Here is a 25,223-nt window from a genome sequence, read left to right as displayed (position 1 = left end):
CTTGTGGTCAGAACTCTTGAAAGTGTTTAAAAATAAACCTTGCTTCATACCTTGGCTTAAGGGCACAGCCTGGGCTATTTTCGGTATTCAAAATTCACTAGGAATGTGCGTACTTGAGACCATTATGTGTCAGGGATTTTTTTAAAACTACAACTAACTCAGAAACATGGACATTCTAAGACAAATTGAGAATTCAATGTGATTTCAATTTATTCATTTCATCAGTATTTCCTAACTTCAAAGAGAAAAAAAATATGCCAAACAGAACAGACCTGAATTTTGTGCCCACTGTTCACCAACTGCAAATATCAACCTCTTTAAACTGGTTTTTGAGGAATGGAGGTGTGTATTGAGACTTTTATATCTCAACTCATGTGTCAATCATGTTAATATTGGTACATAAAGTCATGCTAATACAGATGAGAAAACATCTCTGACCACAAACCAACTTCCACACTGGTAATTAAAAAAATAAAGAGCCATGAACACTTAATTTTAAAGTTTACTTTAAAAATGTAAATATCTCCCAATATTTAACAGGTAAAGAAAATAGCATATTGGTTTATGTGGTTGTTATATTTTATTTTCCAAGTAATACTGATTAAAAATATTTACACACCTACTTTGAAGTCCACAGTTTAGCACTCTTATTTGTATGGCTTTAAAAGTTATAGCACAAGATCTTTACATTAAGGATCGGGGAAAAGATTCATTCAAAACAAAGCCTGATATATTATATACATGTTTTTCTCTGTACTTTATTTTAAATACATTAATTTTCAAATGATGCTCATCCTTTTTTTTTCTTTAATCTGGTGGTAAAATACTAGTGCAATTTTTCTTCAAAATAAAGGTTACCACAGATATAAATGTATTTTTCCAATTGAAAATGGCCCTTCAGCTGCCATTAAATGAAATTTCTCAACCTAACTTAAGTGAAAAAGAACTGGCAGCTTTCACTATAAACAAAAATATAAAGTACTACACAGCATCATCTACATCGCTCCTCACAACACAAACTTTGAAAGAACCAGAGATGCTTTAGAGAAGTTCAGTTGGTTTTGAAAGGCACGTGGGTGTAGATCTTTTTTTACATTCTGGACATTTTGTCACCATTTCTGTTGCAGAGATGACACCTGTGACTATCGGGTAGACAAGAACGCGTTCAAACTAAAGAAAGCCAGAAGCCAAGACGTAACTGCACAGTAACAATGCACTTTTCTTCATGCGGCCTGTTTCCTATGGATTCATTTTTCTAGCATGCATTAGAATACCTGCTTGTATTCTAATGATTTTGTTTGACTTTACAATATGGAAAAACTCCGAGGAAGAACACAACCTGGGAAAGAGAAGGGGGGGTGGGGACCCTTACCACAATGAAAATAGATACGTTCGTACCCAACTATATATATAAGAATATAATCCATTTAAAGTTTCCAGAAATATACTTCTCAAAACTTCCCATTTGCTATGGGCAACATCCCTCCTCTGGGGCATTAAGTGGGAGGGAAATCAGCTTGTTTCAATAGAAACAGTTCAGCACAACAAGGAAGAGTTGAACTTTGGTCCGCTTGTCTGTCAGCTCAAGGACAGTCATACTGCCCCACATCAGTTCAAAAGCCCAACACATACATTAAAAATATATTCGTTATTTCACTCTAAAACTGGCCTCGGCATTCTGTTCTCAGTCCCTGGGCTTTCCGCTGGGCAATCCTCTGTTGGTTTGCTCTCTAAATCCTCAGCACCTCCCTGGTCTTCCGTGGCCGCCTCAGCTTCGTCTTCCTGGCTGGGCTCCCTCTCCTCCGGCTTCATGATGTCAGGGGCCACTTGATCCAAGTCCGCTTGGAGCAGCTCAGTGTGAACTTCCAGGGGCACCTGGTTTAGCCGTTCCACATGCAGCTCCTCCACGTGGACTTCAGTACCTTCTTCAGTCTGAATTCGACCCACTTCTAGATAGCTCACCTGGACCTGCTCCGGCAGCTCGCTCATGTGGGAGTCATGCACTTGGCCGTCCTGGAGCAGATCTGGATGGACCTGCTCCACAGTCACCTGTGCGGAGTCCACCTGGACCTGCAGCAGTGGTAGCACATGCACCTTCCCCACCTGTTCTATGATAGTCATGGACGTCACAGGCTCCGTCTGCACTCGTGTTTCCACGGAAAGAACTTCTTCGGTTACCAGACGCTCCGTAATATTATGAGTATCGCTGAGATGCCTTCTCAATTCATTTCCTTGCATAAACCACAAGTCACATAAAGTACAATGGTTGGGCTTATCTCCAGTGTGTATTACCAAGTGATCTTTGAACTGGTCCCAGCTGTTAAACACACTGTTACAGACCTGAAATAACCAAACATCTGGTGTTAACAATACTTATATTCAAACTAAAGAAAATATGGATTCACTTATTCTCTGTAAGGAAAGGGTTAAAGAGTTTTCTAAAAATGTTATATGATACTTGTAATATATGTTCCAAGGGATTTAATAATTCTTTTATTTGTTCTTTTAGCTGATGTAGCTAACAAATTAAATATATTTTGGGAAATATTTTAATTGTGCCCTCATTGTTTAAATTCTAATACAAAGTAACAAAATTATAATTTCTCCCATAACAAAATTTAGAGCACTACATTATTTGGGGTAAATATACATTAATCAGCGAAAAACCCATGATGGTCCGGCTCTCCCCGGCCCACTCCTCAGTTTCAGATTACTTGCTAGTTAGAACATAGCTTATGGACTTTGGTGCCATCCAGGGTTCAGCAGAAAACACTACTGTAACCCTCTCATAAAATTACGACAATGATGTTCTTGACTCTCACTTCTTTCCACACTGTCAGCTCTCGGCTTCGGCTCCAGACAGGGACCCCCATGGTCACTGACTTCAAACACAGACTCTGCTGAGGACAGGACACACCTGCACGTACCTGACACTCGTAAAGCTTCTTTCTTCCCTTTTTTGCCCCCACTCCAGTTTGGCACGCAGTCAGGTGACATTTGAGGGTGCTATTTCTAGCAAATCGTTCATGACAATTTGGACATTCAAAAGGTTTTTCACCTGTTAGAATAGAAAAAGTTATACTGACAAATTAAGAAAAATCGAAAAATCGAAATAGAAAATGTGGATCTAAGTTCTGTTCCATAATTTCGCATTTCTTAAAAAATTATCTATCTTCTCTTAAAATTAAGATCGATCTCTATTTTGGGGAAATGCGTTACTATCCGTTCCACAGGCATTTTATGCGCATTTACTGTGTGTGCCAGACCATGCGCTGGTTGTATGATGAGGACAGAGAAATAGTCCTTGTTTTTAAAAGCTTCACGAAGGTGAAAGACCTGGAAACGAACACACGCTGCACCGTAGAAGGCCTGTTACAGACAAGGGGGCCGTGGGAAATGTATGCAGAAGCAGAGAGGAGAGGGACCAATTCTGCCTGGAATGGAGAGAAGGAAAAAGAAAGTTTATTCTAGACAGAGCACGGTGGGTGAGCAGTAAAGAGGGAGGTATCTGGCTTAGACCACCAACCAGGATAAAGAGCACAGAAGTGCACATAGGTCTGGAGTGGGCTGTGCTGGGAGAAACTGTAAGTTCAGTTTTGTGTCTGTTGAGTTTGAGGTGCAGAGTTGTACAGTCAAATCTGGAGCCCAATAGAGGTGGAGCGGTACACAGATTAGCAGTGACATTAAGTGGTGATAAAAACTCTGATGTGGACGAAGCTCTCAGCCTGTTACGTGGTAACAGAATCCAGGACAGAACCCAATGAAATACCAAGTTAAGACTGCAGGTTGATGAGGCCGCAAAGGAAATGCAAACAGAGCAAGCAGAAGAAAAGAACACTGAGGGAATTTAAGGAAGTTCAGGAAGATGAGGGTAGTCATCAGCGCCACAGTGAACAGAGACGTAGGGAGGAAAACGAGGGGACAGCAGCGCTCCAGCAAGAATGGCGTGAGTGTGTGCTGCGATTGGAAGACAGATGCAGCGGGAAGAGGCACCGAGTGAGGCAGGTCAGTGAAAAGTCAGTGCAGAAACTTTCGAGAGGGTTTGGAAGAGAAGAGAAGTGGCTAGAGGGGACAAGCCAACGAGCGGGAAGAGAGTCATTACCTATTTGGAAAAGGAGAGGAGAGGGGGGAGTGACAGATGGAACAGTCTAAGAGGAGAGTGAAGTTGTGGGATCCAGAACTCAGCTCTGAAAAAGTACATTACTTGAGAAGCTCAGATGGTTAGAGCATCATCCTGCTACGCCAACCTTGTGGATTTGATCCCTGGTCAGGGCACATGCAAGTCAACCAAGGAATGCATAAGTAAGTGGAATAACAAATCAATGTTTCTCTCTCTCTCCCCCTCCCCCTTTCTCTCTCTAAAATCAGTAAATAAAATTAAAACATTGAATTACTTAAACAAGTACACAAAGGTATGTGTACAAGTATAGTTAGTGCTGCATGGTTTGTAACAACATACTAGAAACCATCCAGTATGCACCACCCCACACACGCATACACCGAAATGCCCTGTAGCCACAGTGAAAACAATGAAATAGATTGACAAACTCTTCATGTATTTAAACTCGTTTAGGATAAACTGAAGAGCATAGCACCATACTACATGCTCCTCTCTGTTCCCTTAAAAGCTTAAAAGCTCTGTGTGCGTCTCTCTATGGTGACTTGAAAATGCAAAAAATGTATCTGGAAGGATAAATAAGAAAATGATGGCAGTTGTGACTTCTGGAGAGACCTACTGAAGTAGGAAAGAGGTTCACTTCACGGAGCAGGTCATCTGAGCTTTGGTATTTAAAAAATCAAGTCTAATAAGCCCAGTAAAATCTAAACATAGCAACAGATTAATTATATTTTGGCTGTGTGGTGTACAGTCTTCAAAGTGCCCTGATCGTTTTCTCTTATTCGCCACAAGCCTGTAAAGTAGGTATCATTACCCTTATTTACAGAGACAAGGAGAGGCCCAGAGATAGAGTGACCAGCCAAGTGCCTCATGGTGGCAAAGGCCAGGACTGGAGCAGGAGCCTAGCTCTGACTCCCAGTCCTTCCTGTGCCTGAGCACCACCTCTGGGAAACTAGGAGACAATCGCTGGGACACGGTTAGGGATCTTCTTTGGGTTCTCACACTGGTGTCCCACAAGTGTGCCGGGCTGATGTCCCCTCACCCCCGGAGTGCTTACGCTCTGCATTTTCCTGAGTGAATGACCTCCAATCACACAGCCAAGCAGAAAGTCGGAGCCACCCCCCTTTACTCCCACATCTAGCCCAGCACCAAATCCTGTGGATTCTGCCTACTTCACGCTATACTCCCAGCCCTTTCCCACCATTACTGCCTTTATTCAGCTCCTCATTCTTGTTCCAACTACTCCAAAAGCTTCCGAATTGGACCTAGGTTTCACCCATCCAACCCATCCAGGCAGGCCTCTCTCTAAAACATAAGCCTGAACAGACCTCTTTCTGGCTTACACGGCTTTAAATTGACCCGGCCTTCCAAGATAAGGGAACTCATTTACAGCACTTATGAAAATACCTACATGATCTCACCTCACCTCGTCACTTCCTCTTTCCCACTCACCGGTACACTATCATGGCGCCCACATGCATGCCCTGTGGTCAGCCGTCCTAACCGTTCAGCGCCATCTCCTGGCTTCCCGTCATTTGGACCCAATCCTCGAGCCATAATGACCTACTAGCAGTGCTCTGAGCGAGCTGCTTCCTCACTTTGCTCTGTGCCTGTGTGGTTTCATTTCGTTAGCCTGGAACGCTCCTCTCCTGGCTAACTCCTGTTCCCTGGGAGTCACCATAGGGCGCCTCTACGAAGCCACCTTGTCTCTTCCGTCAGAGACAAAGAGCCAGGCAGGCATTCCCAGACTCTGGGCTTACCCCTACCAGCACTCAGTCTGCTGCACTGTTATTCCCATGACCTAGCAGGTTGGCATTTTCATTACTATTTTCCAAGTAGAAACAAAATAATTCAGAGGATGAGTAGCCAAAGTCGTGGAGTACAGTGCATACTTTAAGAATATATGAGAAACCAAATCACTAAACTAATAGAAACATGCAAAATATGAAACTGGGAGGGGGGTGCATTATGTATATTTTGAGGATAGAAAACAGGACAAGGATAGTTTTCCTTATTTTTACACTTGATTTAAGAGAAAAAAACAATCCATTCTTTATGAACATCAGCATAATGTAAACCTGTTTACTTGCACTCCTCTTGAATTCACTAGCTCACTGATCACATCTACAACTTGCCACTAATTATTAGTGCAACAATTGAGGTTAAAAAAGCAACAAAGTTCAGTTTCCTTTATGCACAAACTTTTAACTGTTCCTCCAATGGGCATCTGGTTCTATAATCTGTAACAGCTACTTAAGTTCAATAAATTACTGCACATCATTGTGGAAAAAAAGACAAAGACATCCAACAAGGTCTTTTAGCTCTACATCCTACTGTTCTACCGAAAACACAAAGTGCAGGACTTGGAAAGCACATTTTAAAACTTCCCAAATGGCCTGAGCTGTCTTACAAACAGGTAAGTCACAGGTAATGTTTTCAGCAAAAGAGACAATTGCTTCTACTTTCACACTATCAGGAAATTACATGATGATTACCTGTTGCGGCACTGGAAACCCCTTATCCAAAATATGCTAGTTACCAAGTAACGTTTACGTGCTAATTTAATGTGCTTCTGGTATGTCAATCCTTTTCCTAAACAACTGCAGTTACCACAGTAGACCATTAAAATAGATGAATGTTATTTAAAAACCGATAGCTATAGGGGTTTCCAAATATGCAACAGGTGTATACATATAATATTTGAAAATAAGAAAGCATTTCCCAAAAAGATTTCTTAAATACCTATTAGTTACCCAAATTAGTGTACCTTAAAGCCTTTTATTCCAGACAAGAAAAAGTTAAAGGAGTTCATCACCACCAAACCAGTATTACAAAAATGTTAATGGGGCCTCTTTAAGAACATAAATATGAATAATAAAATGGCAATAACTACATATCTATTGATAACCACTTTAAATGTTAATAGATTAAATGCTCCAATCAAAAGACATAGGGTAGATGAATGGATAAGAAAACAAGACCCATGTATATGCTGTCCACAAGAGACCTACTTCAGATCGAAAACAAATACAGACTGAAAGTAAAAAAAGTAGAAAAAGATATTTCAAGAAAATGAAAACAAACAAAAGGGTGGGGTAGCAATACTTATATCAGACAAAACAGACTTTAAAACAAAGGCTATAAAGAGACAAAGGAGATTATATCATGATAAAAGGCCCAAAACAACAAGATGGTACAGCCATTGTAAACATGTATGCACCCACATTGGAGCACGTACACATCTAAAGCAAATCTTGATGCACATGAAGGGAGAGATCGACAGTAACAGTCACAGTTAGGGAACTTCAACACCCCACTGACATCAATTGACAGATCTTCCAGACTAAAAATCAACAAAGAAACGGCAGCATTAAATGACACATTAGACCAGATGGATTTAATTGGTATTTTCAAGCATTTCACCCCAAAGCAGAATATACATTCTTTTCAAGTACACACGGAACCAATATTATTTACAAGTCAAGCTACGGAAGCAACCTAAGTGCGTATCAATGGACAATTGGATAAAAAAGCTGTGGTACACATATACAATGGAGCATTACTCGGCCATAAAAAAAGAATGAAATCTTACCATTTGCAACAACATGGATGGACCTAGAAGGTATTATGCTAAATGAAATAAGTCAGACAAAGACAAATACCATATGATTTCACTCATACGTGGAATCTAAAAAACAAAAAATAAACTAACAGAAATAATTAGATAGAGAACAAGCTAATAATTGGGGACGGGGGACTGAGTGTGAAAGGTGAAGGGGTTGAGAAGTACACATTAGCAGTTACAAAATAGTCACAGGGATGTAAAACACAGCATAAGGTACATCCTATATAATAAAGAGCTAATATGCTAATTAGATTGGACAGCAGAACAACCTTCCAGAGTGACCTTCCAGAATGACCAGTGGGCGGGGGGCGGGGCCATGGCTGCGAAGGCCTACTCTTGCACGAACTTCGTGCATCAGGCCTCTAGTAGTCAATAATATTGTACTAACTATGTATGTTATGGGTGGGTTCTATTATTTACTAGGGAGGGAGTCACTCTGTAAATTATGTAAATGTCTAACCACTATGCTGCATACCTGAAACTAATATAAAATACTGAATGTTAATTGTAATTAAAAAGAGAAAGAAACGCCTGTTAAATCTATACTGAGCCTTAAGAGATTCCCGTGCTATTTGTATTTATTCAGTTCCTGAGTATTAACACCAAGAATCTAAATAGTGAGGGATAAAAAAATTAGTTGAATCTATCAGGTTTCTCAGTTTCAAGTAGCGAGCAACTCTGAAAAGTGAAGGATCTATAAAAAAATTTCATCCAAAGTTGTCCAAACTCCAGCACCGAAGAGAAAGATTCTGAATAGTGTGGGATGGCAACCCTGTATTCACTGTGGTAACAGTCTAACAGCACGTAGGAGGAGGACTGGGAAACAAGTGTCAGACGCCTGGCACTTAGTACACTGCAGCACTGCTGTCCCCCACACCTTTGCTGCAGTGGGTGTAGGGACTCCCCAAGTTGCAAGTCATCGGTGGTAGTTCTTGTGTCTGGCACAGGAGATATAACAAAGAATACTTGGGGAGTGGGAACAAGCATAGGGAATCCGACAGGGAAAAAATAGGCAAAGGGGTTGGAGGCAGACTCCCTGGGAGTCTCCCTCACGCCTGGCTCATGGGATAAAGACAAAGACTTTATCCTTCTCATGTCCCTGCTTGACCACCAGTCCTGACACGTTTGCCCATGGAGAGGTGGGAGGGAGATGGACCTGTACTGTCTACCTATCTACCAGGCCCAAACAGATGACCCGATGAACATGAAGGCACCAACATACCCAGGGTTGTTTATAAGTGCATTCATCTATGTAATGCGTTAACATAAGACAGGAAATGCAAAAATAGTAACAGTGAAGTTTCACTATAATTAAAATTTCATAATTTATGACCCGTAGGAAATAATTACAAACTGTACTGTACAAATTTTTTTAAAAATATAAAAATTGGCAAGGTGCAAGAGTGATGATCACTTCCAAAGTTGATACTGATTTTGCTTTTAAAGCATCAATATTTCAACTATTATTATAAAGACAGTCTGCATATTATAAAATATGAGAGATGGTTTCTGTGGTACCAATAAAAAAGGACTTAGACATTTAGACTTGAAGTGATTTGAAGAAAATACACTTTTAACATAGGTATGTGCTAATTAATTACCTGTATGTTTTCGAAGATGCTCTTTAAAATGTCCAAAGTGGTCAAACTGTTTCTCACAGTACTGACATATGTGAATTTTTTTCCCAGTTCTTTGCTTCTTACTGACCCCACCTTCCTCAAGGTGGTAACAACTGAGGTGCTGTTTCCACGCGCTCTCCCGAAGATACCTTTTATTGCATATTTCACACTTGAAACTCTCAGTGGAGTGTGATTTCATGTGTTCCTTAAAATGGTAAAACAATTTAAATGAACGGTTACATTTCTCACAATGGAACAAGTCCTTCACATGTGACAGCTGAAGTTCCACAATTTCAATACCTTCTACCTGTTTGCTTGTGGGGTCAGATGCACAGCCTTCTTCGTTAAGCTGCCCTTTCCTATCACCTTGACGGTACTTGCTGGTAATGTCTGCCAACAGTGCCAGCGCCGAGTCGTCGGAGGACCCTGTGTTCTGAATGTACTTGATGGACTGCTTGGCAGAAGCCACGTCCTCCAATGTCTCCATGCCTTCGTCTTCCACTTCGATCGTGCCTTCAGCAATCTCCACCTCAATTTCAACTGGTTCTGATTCCACGGATGGCAACGACTCAGTGATGACATTAGAAGTTTCTGCAATCTTCCTTTTCTTGGCCTCACTTTTTCCTGTGCTATTGTCCTCTAGTGGAGCAGAGTTCTCTTTGTTCCTGAAATACATAATGTATGAATTTAAAAATCCGTAAGATCAAAATTCTAGTAGGTTTTTTTTGAAAAAACTGATAAGCTGGTAATAAAATGTATATGAAGAGGCAGAAAGAAGATTGGAGGGTGTATCCTACCTGATTCCAAGACTTATTGTAAAGCTGCAATAAGTTAAGACCAGTGATACTGGTGAAAGGACACAGAAAATGAATGGAACAGAACAGACCCACATTCACCTACCAATTGACTTAAAAATAAGCCTGACTTGCCCTAATGGGTTTGGCTCAGTGATAGAGCATAGGCCTGCGGACTGAAAGGTCCCAGGTTCGATTCCGGTCAAGGGCATGTACCTTGGTTGCAGGCACATCCCCAGTTGGAGGTGTGCAGGAGGCAGCTGATCGATGTTTCTCTCTCATCGATGTTTCTAACTCTCTATCCCTCTCCCTTCCTCTCTGTAAAAAAATCAATAAAATGTATTCTAAAAAAATAATAATAAAATAAAATAAGCCTGACTCATGTTCTTGTATCATACACAAAAAAATTCAAAATGGATCATAGACTTAAATATGAAACCCAAAACTTCTACAAGCAGAACATCTCTGTAACAATGGATTAGTGAACGGTCTCTTAAATAGCACACAAAAAGGAAAAACCTCAATAGCAAAAATTGGTAAAATGGATTTCATGAAAATTAAAAACTTGTGCTCTTTGAACTAGACAGTTAAGAGAAAGGCAAGGAACACCTGCAAACATATTTGTCAAAGGTCCTGTGTAGAGAATGTAAAAAAATATCTCAACTCAATGAACACAGTAGGAGAAGATGCTCCATGAGTCTGTGTTTCTGCACGTCTTAGGAACTGAAGGCTATGGTTCTGGACTATCTTTTCAAGGATGTTTGCAGTAAAGTCAGCTGCGTGGGAAGACAGAGGCAGCGCTCCCTCAGGGGCAGAGGAAAGCTTAGCTTACTGTCCCATATGGTGACGTCCCCTCTGGGACGAAGGGCAGGCAGGTCTGCTCACAGCCCATTAAGGAGAAAGCCAACCTGGCTTTCTAGGGACTGTGCAGTTGGCTGAGTCCAGGACCTTAGGGAATGGTGCATGGTTAAGCTCAGCACTGCAGGGTGGCCACATCCTGCTGTTTAGAGTCCTGTTGATAGCTGTCTTCTTAAGCCCAGTGTGAGAAGAGATGAATGGATTAGCCCCTATTGGTCAGATTAATCAGAGTGGTCAGGGAGAGGTATGCTCATGGGAAAATTCACCAGAAGCTAAAGTATATAGAAACGAGGGCACTGCTGGGAGACATCTCTCCACGGACCTTTTATGTTTCTCGTGTCCTGTAAACAAGGACACTGACAGCCTCTTGTTCTGGACTATCTTTTCAAGGTTGTTCGTACAGCAAACAGCCTCAGAAGACAGAGCTCGCCTTCCTCCAGAGGAGGGGCAGGTTCACTCTGGCCAGTGGACCCTCTGGGCAAAGGTCAGGCAAGTTTGCCTGCAGCTCGTTATAAAAGATTTGGGTTTCCTAAAGCTCCAGAGTCCTCAACTGTGACACAAAGCACCCAGAGTCTAGCACCCACCTAGGCCACTGTGTCACCCTGTGGAACTTGGGTACAGAGGGTAAGAAAAACTGATATAGACATGAAGCTTATACTATGAGAAATAAAGTCCCTTCTCCATGACTCACGTCTTCTACCAGCATCTGTAAAACTCAGCCTGCAAATAGGATCGAATCTCAGACCCTTCACCGCTCTTACCAATAACCCAATTTTTTAAATGGGCAAAAGATGTGAACAGACACCTCACCAAAAGATAAACAGATGGCAAAGTAAGCAGGTAAAAAATGCTCAACATCACTAGTCATTAGGGAAATGCAAACTGAAGCCACTGTATACCTAGGAGGGCAGCTAAAATGGAAAGGCTTCACCATATCAAGTGTCAGCAGGGCTGTGGAGCAACTGAACTCTCAACCCTGCAGGCTGGGATGTAAAATGGCAAGCACTTTGGTGTTTTAAAAAAATTAAACACATCTCTCATACAACTCAGCTATTTCATTCCTGGGTCTTTACTGAGAGAAATGAAAGCCTAAGTCTAAAGAATGTACACAAGTGTTCATAGCCACTTTATTTGTAAAAGCTAAACACTAGAAACAGCCCTAGCCGGCTTGGCTCAGTGGATAGAGCGTCAGCCTGTGGAATGAAGGGTCCCAGGTTCGATTCCAGCTAAGAGCACATGCCTGGTTCGCGGGCTTGATCCCCAGTAGGGGGTGTGCAGGAGGCAGCCGATCAATGATTCTCTCTCATCACTGGTGTTTCTATCTCTTTCTCCTTCTCCCTTCCTCTCTGAAATCAATAAAGATATATATAAAAAAACAAAAAACTAGAAACAACCTAAATGTCCATCAACAGGTAGCAGATCCATACAATTGGAACAGTCCTGAGCAATAAAATGGAACAGTAATACCCATAGCATGGATTCTCTCTAAAACACAATGCTAAGTGAAAATGGTCAAACATGAAAGACTACACAATGTAAGAGGCCATTTATATGACATTCTAAACAAGATAAAACTACAGTGGTTGCCTGGGGCTGGGGGCCAAGGTCCACTGCAGAGTTGTGAGAAAACTTAGGGTAATGGAAACACTCCTATGTCTTAACTGTGGTGATGGTTACACCATTGTATACAACCAACAAAATTCAAACTCTATACTCAAAATGTGTGGATTATGTGTAAATTATACCTCAATTGACTGGGGAGGAAAAATCTGTAAGGCAAATGCTGTTTCCTACCAAAGAACAGGGAACTTCTCATTTAAATAAACAATGATGCAATTCCAGCAAAGCAAAATAAGGTCCTAATATTTTTTCAATTAAAAAATACTTGCGCCTGGCCGGTGTGCTCAGTGGTTGAGCATCAACCTATGAACCAGGAGGTCACAGGTTCGATTCCTGGTCAGGGCACATGCCCGGGTTGCGGGCTTAATCCCCAGTAAGGGGGCGTGCAGGAGGCAACCGATCCATGGTTCTCTCTTATCATGGATGTTTCTATCTCTCCCTCTCCCTTCCTCTCTGAAATCAATAAAAAAATATATATATATTAAAAAAAAAATACTTGCATACTGCAACTGTGAAAAGACACCTTATACACCTTCTGTATCTGAAAAAGTTATTTATACAACAACCTCAATAAAGAGGTGCCTTAACCAGCTGATTTAATTATAACTAAATTAATTTTTGCTTATCTTTAAAAAATGTTTTTATTGATTTCAGAGAGGAAGGAAGAGGGAGAGATGGAAATATCAAAGATGAGGGAGAATCACTGATCAGCTGCCTCCTGCATGCCCCCAGCTGGGGATCGAGCCAGCAACCCGGGCATGTGCCCTGACCAGGAATCAACTGTGACCTTCTGGTTCATGGGTTGACGCCCAACCATTGAGCCACACAGGTGAGCTAAAATTAATTTTTATTCTTAAATGTTATTATTATAAAAAGCCAAATTGTAACAGTTATCTTCCTATTTTCAAAAAAAAACTTCAGAATATATTGCACACCTCACTGGTTCAAGAAACAATTCCACTCATTACTGTTTTACACTGAAAAGCACTGATGATTATAACTACTATAAGGATCCCGGTCTATAATAATAAATCCTCTAAAGGGTTCCAACTAGAACTAGAAAAATGGCTGTACACAGTTGTTCTTACCTTCATCTCCCAGGACTCACACAGGAACTCAACTAAATGCCTCCCAAATCCAACCTAGAATGCATTCCACTGTTCTGCTGCCAAGGACTTTCCCTGCAGTGAGATATTACTCACTACCATGTACAGCAAAGGCACCACACAGACACATTTTTTAATGAAGATTCTCATTTAGTACTTAACCACAAATTTGGTATTGCCCCATTCATATACAGGGTATCCCAAAATGTATTCACACATTGAGCTGATAGCTCAATTGATGTTTCTTTCTTTTCAGATTTAACACATTGGAATTAATAATTATTCAAAATATACAGACAGTTTTTTGGGACACCCTGTATATACCCCTAGTCTATCTCCACTTTGAGAAGATATGACCTAATCAGGTATATATCCTTAATTCACTTCTATTTTGCTACCTAGTACTCTGCAGGAGTACTGATGTTTTAATCAGTATGCACTCATCCATCCAACCATTCACAAATATTTACTGCACATATATGTGCCAGACAGTAGGCATTAGAGAATATTTATACACTACCCTCTTAGCAGAAAAGTTTAATCTTGAACTGTCATCAAACTAATTCAAAGCTCATTAGAAGAAATGATATATATTTTTAAAATATATTTTTATTGATTTCAGAGAGGAAGGGAGAGGGAGAGAGATAGAGAGACATCAATGATGAGAATCATTGATCAGCTGCCTCCTGCACGCCCCCTGCTGGGAATCGAGCTTGCAACCTGGGCATGTGCCCTTGGCCAGAATTGAACCTGGGACCCTTCAGTCCACAGGCCGACGCTCTATCCACTGAGCCAAACCGGCTAGGGCAAGAAATGATATTTATAAATGACTATTTTTTTTAAAATATATATATTTTATTGATTTTTTTACAGAGAGGAAGGGAGAGGGATAGAGAGTTAGAAACATCCATGAGAGAGAAACATCGATCAGCTGCCTCCTGCACGCCCCCTACTGGGGATGTGCCCGCAACCAAGGTACATGCCCTTGACAGGAATCGAACCTGGGACCCTTCAGTCCGCAGGCTGACGCTCTATCCACTGAGCCAAACCGGTTATGGCTATAAATGACTATTTTTTAGAGTTATTCTAAATTATAACTTATGACTAAACCACACCAGTGAACTAGACTAAATTATTTTGCCCGAACTGCCCTTTAATGTTATGCCAATGACCTACACGGAGGATCATCATAAGGAACAGAGCAAGGAGAGTATTTATATCTTAGAGTATTATGTGCCAGACACCATGCTAAGCACTTTACATGCATTCAATTCATTTAACTCTCACAAATAAGCCTATGCAGAAAGTACTATTATCATTCCTATTTGACAGATAAGGAAACTGCGCTGCTGACAGGAGGCTATCTTCCTTAAAGCCACACACACGGTGGCAGAGCTGGGATATTGCTCAGAGTGCTTGCTCTGAATCACTATATTACAACACCTCCATTCATCCGTGAAATCTTCATTCATTGTATCAGTTAATGTTTTCTTAATACTTCCTATGAGAAATTATGTGTTTTAATACCAGGAATTGCTCCTAAGCAATTAACTTATTCTCATATTATAACCATGAATATTGTTAACAGAGTAGTTTTTCCTTTTTCGTTACACTAGGTGTTTCAGAACTCAAAGCTAGATTTGGTCCAACTAGCAAGTATACAGACTTCAATGGCATACACTTTGGCCACCATATTTCTAACTTCATAATTATCACCCATACTTGGCCTATTTTATTGTCACCAATTTCCTCACTTTCAAAGAGTACTATGTTAATTTGTGTAAGCCATTCCTTTTTTAGAATAAGGCTTGATACAAATTAACAACTTGAATTCAACAGAACAGTTTACAGAGAACTCCTTAAAAGCTACCTACTCCTTACTGATGCAAAAGATGCTACTTTGTTAACCTTAGCAGTTTTTACATAAGGACAAGAAAGCAAGTAAGAGGGAAAGAACAAATTGTAACCAGAATTTTATAAATCCCTAAATATTCTTAATTTGAAAACATCAGTTTATATGGCATGACACACACAGTAATTTCTTGCCTACCATGGTGAACATGACTGAATATTACTAACTGCGCCTCATTAAAGAGGCAAGTCATTACCTGACTTCAAGAGCTTTGATAGCTTCCAGCATTTGTAGAAACTCTGCTGCTTTCCACACATCATTGGCTTCTTCTTCTCCTTGGATCATTAACTTTGCTGTATATGTGAACTCGATTAAGTGACTAAAGGCCATTTTACTAACACCTGTAAAAAAGACGTGCATTAGAATGTATTCATGTTGATCCAAATCTTGTAACATTTAGTAAAGAAAAAAAGCCCAGTGTTTGGAACTTGACTGGTACTTGTCACTTTTGAAGATTATTTCCTGGCAGAATTTTCAGTAACAGTACAATACTATTGTAGCCAAGTTCTAGCACTAACTATCCAACTACCTTAAGACCTTTTCTAAAGATTTCCTGTGAGTTCTTACAGAAGAATAACCTGAATAATGAGAAACACCACAAAATATAATGTAATATGACCATGTTACATGCTACCAAATAAGGAAACTGAAGTAACTGGATTCACTAAGGCTAATTTTTTTTTTTGGGGGGGGGGGGTCCACTAAATCTTTTTTTTTTCCTGGTTATCCTTTGACCACATTATTCTTTATTATATGAGAACTAGAGGCCCGGTGCACGAAATTCATGCATGGGGAGGGGGTCCCTCAGCCCAGCCTGCATCCTCTCCAATCCAGGACCTCTCGGGGGATGTCCGCTGGCTCCTAATTGCTCGCCTGCCTGCCTGATTGCCCCTAACCACCTCTGCCTGCTGGCCTGATGCCCCTAACTGCTACCCTGGTGGCCTGATCGCCCCTAACCACCTCTGCCTCAGCCCCTGACACTGTGGCTTTTGTCCAGAAGATATTTGGTCTAATTAGCATATTACCCTTTTATTAGTATAGATAGCCTGAGGATAGACAACTAGATTTTTGCTGGGTTGTGTTTTTTTGTTTTTTGGGGAGTTTTGACCAAATGTTTCAAAGTGCAACAAACATCCTTTTGAAAAACAATGTGTAAATTTTTCCAGGAATGGAATGAAATTTTGACTGTTAATAGAAAACACACACACACACACACACACACACACACACACATATCAGGCACAACTCCAAATACTTTACAAGTACTAACTTACTTATTCATTATAACAACCCTATGAAGTACTTACTATTATAATCCCCATTTTACAGATGAGGAAATGAGACACAGATAAGTTAGGTAACTTACCCAAGTCACATAATTAAGTGATAATAAAACTAGGATCAAACCAATGGCCCACTCCAGGTCCATAGGATGATGGCAGGAAGCACTCCTGCCTAGAAGAGTGTGACTACCGTGGTCTCATTCACTGCGGTCCCAGTCTCTTATAATCCCAAAGTCCCCCAATCTCTTAAAACCAGTTTCCCCATAAATTTGGCAGCAAAATTTGATTGGAACTGACATGAGGCTATTTATAGTTTTTACCCCAATTAGAATAAATAGTAATATGCTATGCTGCTGAAATATTATTTGGTTAGTGTGTTGTCCTAGACCCCACTGAGAGTAAGCATTCTGCAATTTCTCTAGTCTTAGGGAATTCCCCCAATTAGTGAAAATTCTCACTCAAAAAGGATGCATGGCCGAACCGGTTTGGCTCAGTGGATAGAGCGTAGTAGATTAAAATTTGATGTGATGGTAGAGTTGCTATTAGAGAAAACTAGGTGCTTAGGGATGTGGTTTCAGGAGGAATAGAGAAAGAATGGATTTAGAAATTTGGAGGCTCAGGTTAGAAGGCTGTGTCCTGAACAAGGAAATTAACGTTCGTTGAAGATTTGATGCAGGTGTGAATCCAAGTCACAAACCCCAAGGCAACTGGCTTTGAGGACAAGAATTTTTATTTGAAGCCAAAGGTGAACCTCTGGATCTAATCAAAGGTAACTTACTTCACCAGGGACCTAGCAAACAGGAAGAGTGGTAGCTCAGCTTGCATCTAATGACAGTGTATACTCACAGAGCAAATTGGAAGTGAAACCTACTTCACATGCATGTCATCTGCTTTTACAAAGCTCTCTAAGATGGGGATTCCCAATACTGGCTACACACTGCAATGGTTCTGTGGCAGTGCTGCCCTATCTTTGCTGTACACAAGCATCATCTAAGATCCTAGACCTGAGTCAGCAAGTCTGGGGTGTAGCCCAGGAGTCTACACTTCCAACAAGCTCCCAGGTGATGCACATGCATCATTGGTCCTCCGACCACACCTTGAATAATGAGGACCTAGACAACTTTAAATACAGATGTTTGGATCCCAACCCTCAAAGATGGGCTTAATTGATCTGGAGATAAAGCCTGGACATTAGTACTTGCAAAAGCTCCCCTGATGTTTCTAAATGTGCTGCCCAGGAGAACCACCACTACAGGTCATTATTTGTATTTTACAGATGGGGTGGGGGGGTGGAGGGAGCAGTACACTCCAGTTCCAGCTAAGATGGAGAGAGCACACTCTACCGTATCTTCTCCATTGATTACAACTAAAAATCCCGTCAGAATACAAAAAGCAAATGTAAAAGGACTCTGAAAAATCAATGGAAGCAAGAGGATTGAAGAGAGAAAGAGACCAGCCCCAGTGCTGATGCTGCACACCTGTGGTTGGTGGCCACCAAGCAAGCGCCCAGGCTAAGAGGAAGTTCTGCTCTCTGACAGAAAACTAGGGAACAGACCAAATGTGAAGAGCATGAAGAGAATTCCTGCTATTTTTTCCTCTCCCTTTTCTCTCACCACTTTGTCTAAGAGGCAGAACCCATGGTGGGAAGTGTAGATAGCACAGGGAGGATGAAGTCCCCGTTTTCTAGCTGGAGGACCAGGAAAAGGACATCCTGGGAGCTAACTTCCGAGGAAATCAGAGCTCTGTGTGTGCAGTTTCCAGCTTACCACCAAGCTGTGCACGAGGAACCGATCTGCGGAGACATAGCAAAAGCTCTGCCAACTGCACTATGGCGTGAACTACCACCCAGGTTGGCACTCCCGGACATGATTAGCACAACAAAGGTTCTGAAAACAAAATTGGAACTGGATCTACAGCCCACATAAGGCAGTCTGACCCGACCAGGTTGCTCGCCTCATAAAAGAAACCAAAACAACAAAAGCATTCACCAGGGTATTTTAACAGCACCCAGGGTGTGATAACTAATATTCAAAATATCCGTGTCAAAAAATTCAAATAAATAGACATATTTTCAGATTAAAAAAAAGAAAAAGCCAAGATATCCAAGTTGACACAACTGACAAATAGTAAAACCAGGACTACAACTCAGGTTTTCTAACTACACAGCCAGAGTGTTTTCTATAGCCAGGTGAGCTAGGCAGATAGGACCCCCATCCCAAAGTTAATGGCTTAAGAAGACTCTGAACCAGGATGGTGTGGCTCAGTGGTTGAGCACTAATCTATTAACTGTTTTATTCCTGGTCAGGGCACATGTCCAGGTTTTGCGAACACACCCAGGTTTTGGGCTTGATCCCCAGTAGGGGGCATGCAGGAGGTAGCCAATCTATGATTCTCATTCATCACTCATGTTTCTAATTCTCTCTCCCTCTCCCTCTCTGAAATCAGTAAAAAAAAAAATTTTTTTACATAATCAGACATTGTGCCAAACTGATTCTTTTATATATATACTAGAGGCCCGGTGCACAGATTTGTGCACCGGTGGGGTCCCTCGGCATGGCCTTCGGGGATCTGGCCAAAACCGGCAATCCAACATCCCCGAGGGATGTAGTAGTGCACCACTGCACCGCTCCCACTCATCCTGACCTCACTGCGCAGGCAGCCACTCAGTAGGCTCACTGCTGCTCCGGTGTGGTCTCCATTCACCCATCCTGAAGCGATACCAGCATGTCCATGACCAAGAAGTGATGGCGGGCTCGCACCTAGTCAGTCCCGATCCAGATGGGGGAGGGGTGTGCAGGGGGAGTGTCCGTGGGAGAGGCTTGTGCTACCACAGCTGCACTTGCCAGTTGTGAGCCCGGCACCTGGTGCCCATAGGTCAGCTGAGTGGCGCTGCCACTGTGGGAGCGCGCTGACCACAAGGGGGCACCTCCTGCATTGAGCATCTGCCCCCAGGTGGTCAGTGCACATCAAAGCAACCAGTAGAACAGCTGCTTAGGCTTTTATATGTATACTAGGGGCCTGGTGCACAAAGATTCATGCAAGGGGGGGTGGTGGGTCCCTCAGCCCGACCTGCACCCTCTCCAATCTGGGAGTCCTCAGGGGAGCCCTCTCCAATCCGGGAGTTTCTGTCTGTCTTTGCAATCATATGAGCGAATTGTCTGAGACCCCAACCCAGTTTGGTTTGTTGCTCACAGAATAATAGAAGCATTTTTTTTTTTCTTTGCTTCATTGGTGGAGATTTCCTGAAAGTTTTAGGATATCTTCCCTTTCATTTTTCCTAGACACTCTGATTTTACTTATGTCTCTCACCTTTGCTTTCCCTCCATCCCCCACCGCAACAGTAACTTGCTCCAGGCTCACTTTGCTCTAATGTCTAGGAGATCTGTCTGCCACCAGAACTATGATCCCCAGCATTCCTGGTGCTCCCCATGCTCTAGGCTTCTGCTTCAGGTCCTGGGGCTGCCACCAGAACTACTATTCCCAGAATTCCTGGTGCTCCCCACGCTCTTGGTATTCCCTTCCTGCTCTGTCTCCATCCCATGGCCTCCCACTCTGCCAAGTCCTCCAAGCCACCAGCTCTCCCTCTCTGCTGTTTGGCAGCTTGGGGAGCCAAGTTCCCCAAGCCGCTCCACTCTCTGCCGGCTCTCCTGCTCTGCTCTCCGCCTGGTGCCTGTATATGCAACTTAACCTGTCATCTTTGTCAGGTTAATTGGCATACTCAGTCCTGACTGGCTGGTGAGTGTAGCGGAGGGATGGTCAATTTACATGTTTCGCTTTTATTATATAGGATACTAGAGGCCCGGTGCACAAAAATTTGTGCACTGGGGAGGGGGGGGGGTGTCCCTCAACCCGGCCTGCCCTCTCTCAGTCTGGGAGACCTCAGGGGATGTCCTACTAATGGCTTAGGTCCACTCCATGGGGAGTGGGCCTAAGCCGCAGTCTGGACTCCCTCTGTGGGAGGCAACCGGCTGATCAGGGGAAGGCACTGCCCCATTACCCCCTAGCTGCTGCTGCCTCTGGCCTCCCTCTGTGGGAGGTGTCCTGGACGATCAGGGGAAGGCAACGCCCCCATCATGCCTCTGCTGCTGCCACTGCCGGCCACCGTGGCTGCCTGAGTTTCAAGCTGGCCCTGGCAGCGGCAGCTGCTGCGGCTTTGTCTGGGAGACGTCTGCTCTAATTAGCATATTACCCTTTTATTAGTATAGACTAGAGGCCCGATGCATGGATTTGTGCACCCCTCATCGATGAGGCCAGAACCGGCTCTCTAACATCCCCTGAGGGGTCCCGGATTGCAAGAGGGCACAGGCCAGGCTGAGGGACCCCACTGTGCACGAATCCATGCACCAGGCCTCTAGTACGTATATAAGATCTTTGGTTTATCTCTTCCTGCCCTCACCCCTCCCCTCTGAGATTCATTAGTCTGTTCCACATTTCCATGCTTGTGCGTTGAGCGTCTGCCCCCTGGTGGTCAGTGCATGTCATAGCTACCAGTCGAACGGTTGCTTAGACTTTTATATACATGCTAGAGGCCCAGTGCCATGACATTTGTGCACTGGGGGGGGGGTGGGGGGGGGTGTACTCAGCACAGCCTGTGCCCTTTAGCAGTCCAGGAGCCCTTGGGGGATGTCCAACTGAAGGCTTAGTGGGGAGTGGGCCTAAGCTGCAGTCAGACTTCCTTAGTGCTTCCGCGGAGGCGGGAGAGGCTCCCACCACTGCCACTGCACTCACCAGCCATCAGCCTGAGCAGTGCTCCCCCCTGCGGGAGCGCACTGACCACCAGGGGGCAGCTCCTCGTTGAGCGTCTGCCCCCTGCTGGTCAGTGAACATTATAGCGACTGGTCATTCCACCATTCAGTCGACTTGCATATTACCCTTTTATTATATAGGGGAGATATATATATATATTAGAGGCCTAGTGCACGAAATTCGTGCACTTGGGGGGGTGGGTGGGGGGGGTCCCTCAGCCTGGCCTGTGCCCTCTCGCAGTCCAGGAGCCATCAGTGGGACATCTTTAGCATTGCCATGGAAGCGGGAGAGGCTCCCGCCACCGCCACTCTGCTCCCCAGCCGTGAGCCTGGCTTCTGGCTGAACAGAGCTCCCCCTGTGGGAGTGTACCGACCACCAGGGGGCAGCTCCTGCACTGAACATCTGCCCCCTGGTGGTCAGTGCATGTCATAGCGACTGGTCATTCTGCTGTTCAGCCGATTTGCATATTAGCCTTTTATTATATAGGATATATACACACACACACACACACACACATATATATTATTGATTTCAGAGAGGAAGGGAAAGGGAGAGAGAGAGAAACATCAATAATGAGAATCATTGATCAGCTGCTTCCAGGGAATTGAACCCACAACCCAGGCATGTGCCCTTGACCAGAATCAAACCTGGGACCCTTCAGTCCACAGGCTGACGCTCTATACACTGAGCCAAACCAGCTAGGGCCAAACTGATTCTTTAAAACTGAATCTGGCAAACAAAAAAATTTCCTTTCTTATCGGTCTATAGTTAAACACTGAAGGCTATGCGTGCTGTACCATAATGGACACAGCTGGTCAGAGGTACTGAGAAATAAAGAGACATCCAAGGTGATTGGTCTTCAGAAGAAAAGACCCTACTTCTCCAGGTAGTTCGGTACTCCTTGCTGCACCAGCAATCCATAATCTGGCCTGGCGATTTATTTTACATTCTTTACCATCTCTCTAAGGTAGACTAAACCACCCATCTCCCTCCTTAGGGACACCATTTCACAATAAAAATCTCGGCAACATTTCCTGCACTCCATTCGTTACCTGTTGCTTATCTGTGATTAATATTGCAAATTTTAAAAAGGTTGTCTTATTCATTGTCTTCATTTAATGGGTAATCAACTGACAAATAGCCACAATCTACTAAACCCTATGCCAGGCACTCAGCATATTATTTCAATTAATCAAGTCTATTAACCCACTTTTCAGATGAGGAAGCTAATATGCAATTGAGATAAAGTAACTTGGGGTCACACAGTACCTCAGGTGAATAAATGCATGAAACCTTAGCTTGTAATAGAAACCAATACCATCTAGGCCACTAGATTCCCACTTTAGTAAACTTTGTGGATTTCCATTATGCCTGTGCTCTCTGTCCATCACAGATAATCAGAAAATAATCTACCCATGAACAGAGCAGCTAGAATGCTAGATAAACTACAAGGTACCAAAATAAAAGGATATTCTTAAACTCTTTACATTTTTTTTACTCCCCTAGGCACAAAAATTTTTCCAAGGGAATAGAGTTTCTAGGCAACTTATTCATAACAAAGAGTATATATGCCATTAAAGAGGTACAAAACCAAAACTCAAGAGTCTTGAAAGATGCTAAAATTCAGTATTTATGTAGGCAAGCTCATTTATTTCCTCGTTCTGAATTGTGACTCTCTTGCTAGCTGGGCAACCTTGGGCAAGTAACCTTTGGAGCTTGTTCTCTGATGTATAAAATGGAAATACCACTTACTTCGAAAAACTGTTCTGAACCTCAGGAAAATGCACATAGACTACACAGCACAACACCTAACAGTAGAGGGCCATTATTACAGAAAAGTCAGGCAAGTACAAAAAAACCACTTATTTTATTTTAAATCACTTATTATTGTAAGACAGTATCTAGCCGATAACCCTTTCCATCCCTGACCTTCTACAGCCACTGGAACTTCTTCTGAATGCTACTACGGTCATCTTTTCTAACCCTTTCCACATTCTGGCAGCCCACTTCACACTGAGCGGGCCCTCTACTCGTAAAGGCTTCTACAGAATCCTTCAGCGTCCCCAGGCTGAAACATAAGCCCACTGAACAAAGATGGGAATTTGCTTGTAATACATGTTTTCAAAAGACAGTGAATGGCCATGGGTTTCAGCAGTGGAAAAGACTCTTTTAAGAGACCAACACCTACCATCTAACACAGGAGTTTTTCCTGGCAGATCACTGTACTAAGCACTCTACTGAAAGTAAGAATTCTCAGGTGTCAAAAGAACAATCTATCCAGTCACCTAACAGGAACCACTGATAACTGTGTCCTAAGGTATCTCACTCAATTAACTGTTTAAAACAACATCAATTATAATGTCTGCTAAGCAGTATTATTTAAAACAAGTATTTACCTTCTATTTCCACCAAAGGTTCCTGAGTAAATTCCTGAAAGAATTTGTAGAAGAACTTACTGCAAGCAGCCAAAACAGCCTTGTGGGCCTTAAAATGGTGACCTAGTAAAAACAAAAACAAAAACACAAAATCAGACATATCCACAAAAATCAAACATATAACTAGAACACAGGTTAGAAAACTACACAAAGTCAGTCTTTCTTCATAATATAACTATAAAACTATACACATTACTGAACCAGTGTCAGAATATCCTTGGCAGCTATCTTGACCAATTTTAATCTCAATTAGACACAAAGCCACATCTTTACCCCAGAGACCCCATGAAGTCAGTTTTATAAAGGCCAGTTTACAATACTTCCGGAGGTAGGAACCTCCTACCGCTTAAAGAGTGAAAGGCATATCCTATTCCGTTGAAATTACCAAACATAAACACCACCCCAAAGGCTACAGACCATTTGGGGAGGGAGGAGAAGCAGCCACAGAACAAGCGGGAGGCTGCAGGTGTTTGCTATGGGAAAAACTTTAACAGGCCCAACGTGTGGCCGAAGCCTATGTTCACTCAATTGGAGACACCCAAGCTGGGCTGGCCTCCATTACAAATGACGGATAAAGGCGGTTCCCAAAGAGGGTACTGAGTGCTGCAAAGGATTCTCAGTCTCCCTCCAAGACCATCTGAGAAACCAGGAAAAAATAAAATAAAAATCCACCTTCTCCCACCTGGCTCCTGGGAGCTACTCCTCAAATCAGCTTATCCAGAGAAGACGACTGACAGAACTCTCAGAGACACCCTCCCTGTGCCCACAGCGTAATCCCGCACAGAGTGCGTGCAATGGGAAAACTTCAGCAAGTTCAAAGGCCACGGGCATGTGGACGGCGTGCCTGCCGGCCAAGTCGCCTCTGCAGCCCGGCCCGTGGGAGCGGGCACCCTGGGTCCCGCGGACCCCGGGGGGCAGCCCGCCCCATCGGGCGTGGGTAACGAGGCGGGTGGGGGGAAGGGGGGTGAGAGGGCCGATGCCCCTATTTCGCTCCGGCGCCCACCCCGCTACCCACCGTCGACAATCAGGGTGATGTCAGTGAACCGGTCCTGCTCCCGCTGCTCATTCAATCGGTCCAGGATCATCTTGTGATGTTCAGGGAACTCCT

General features: G+C 43.0%; 1 protein-coding gene across 3 annotated transcripts; it reads right to left on the bottom strand.

Moving 5' to 3' along the window:
- Nucleotides 1-488: 488 nt before the first annotated feature.
- Nucleotides 489-25,223, bottom strand: ZNF131 (zinc finger protein 131). Of its 3 annotated transcripts, none has more exons than XM_023759372.1 (7): nucleotides 25,131-25,223; nucleotides 24,077-24,178; nucleotides 15,848-15,992; nucleotides 9,662-10,026; nucleotides 9,344-9,566; nucleotides 2,928-3,058; nucleotides 489-2,340 (listed from the first exon to the last, which is right to left on the bottom strand). In XM_023759372.1, exons 5-7 carry the CDS (start codon nucleotides 9,558-9,560, stop codon nucleotides 1,654-1,656), a joined length of 1,035 nt encoding a protein of 344 aa, XP_023615140.1. In that variant the 5' UTR covers nucleotides 9,561-9,566; nucleotides 9,662-10,026; nucleotides 15,848-15,992; nucleotides 24,077-24,178; nucleotides 25,131-25,223; the 3' UTR covers nucleotides 489-1,653. The 3 variants fall into 3 exon arrangements, with proteins under 3 accessions (XP_023615140.1, XP_006095438.1, XP_014316900.1); XM_006095376.2 differs by having other exon boundaries at nucleotides 9,669-10,026; nucleotides 25,131-25,217; XM_014461414.1 differs by having other exon boundaries at nucleotides 9,344-10,026; nucleotides 25,131-25,217.

The sequence above is a fragment of the Myotis lucifugus genome, unplaced genomic scaffold, assembly GCF_000147115.1.
Source record: "Myotis lucifugus unplaced genomic scaffold, Myoluc2.0 scaffold_153, whole genome shotgun sequence".
Taxonomy (NCBI): Eukaryota; Metazoa; Chordata; class Mammalia; order Chiroptera; family Vespertilionidae; genus Myotis; species Myotis lucifugus.
This window is presented reverse-complemented; position numbering and strand designations above follow the sequence as displayed.

Bases quoted from the DNA above. Each gene is read 5' to 3' on its own strand.
- ZNF131 (XM_014461414.1), bottom strand. From the start codon at position 25,200: ATGATCCTGGACCGATTGAATGAGCAGCGGGAGCAGGACCGGTTCACT. The intron at 3,059-9,343 runs GTAATTAATTAG...CTATTCTAACAG, and splicing joins GCATCTTCGAAAACATACAG to GTGAAAAACCTTTTGAATGT. The intron at 2,341-2,927 runs GTACGTGCAGGT...TGGTTATTTCAG, and splicing joins AGAAGCTTTACGAGTGTCAG to GTCTGTAACAGTGTGTTTAA.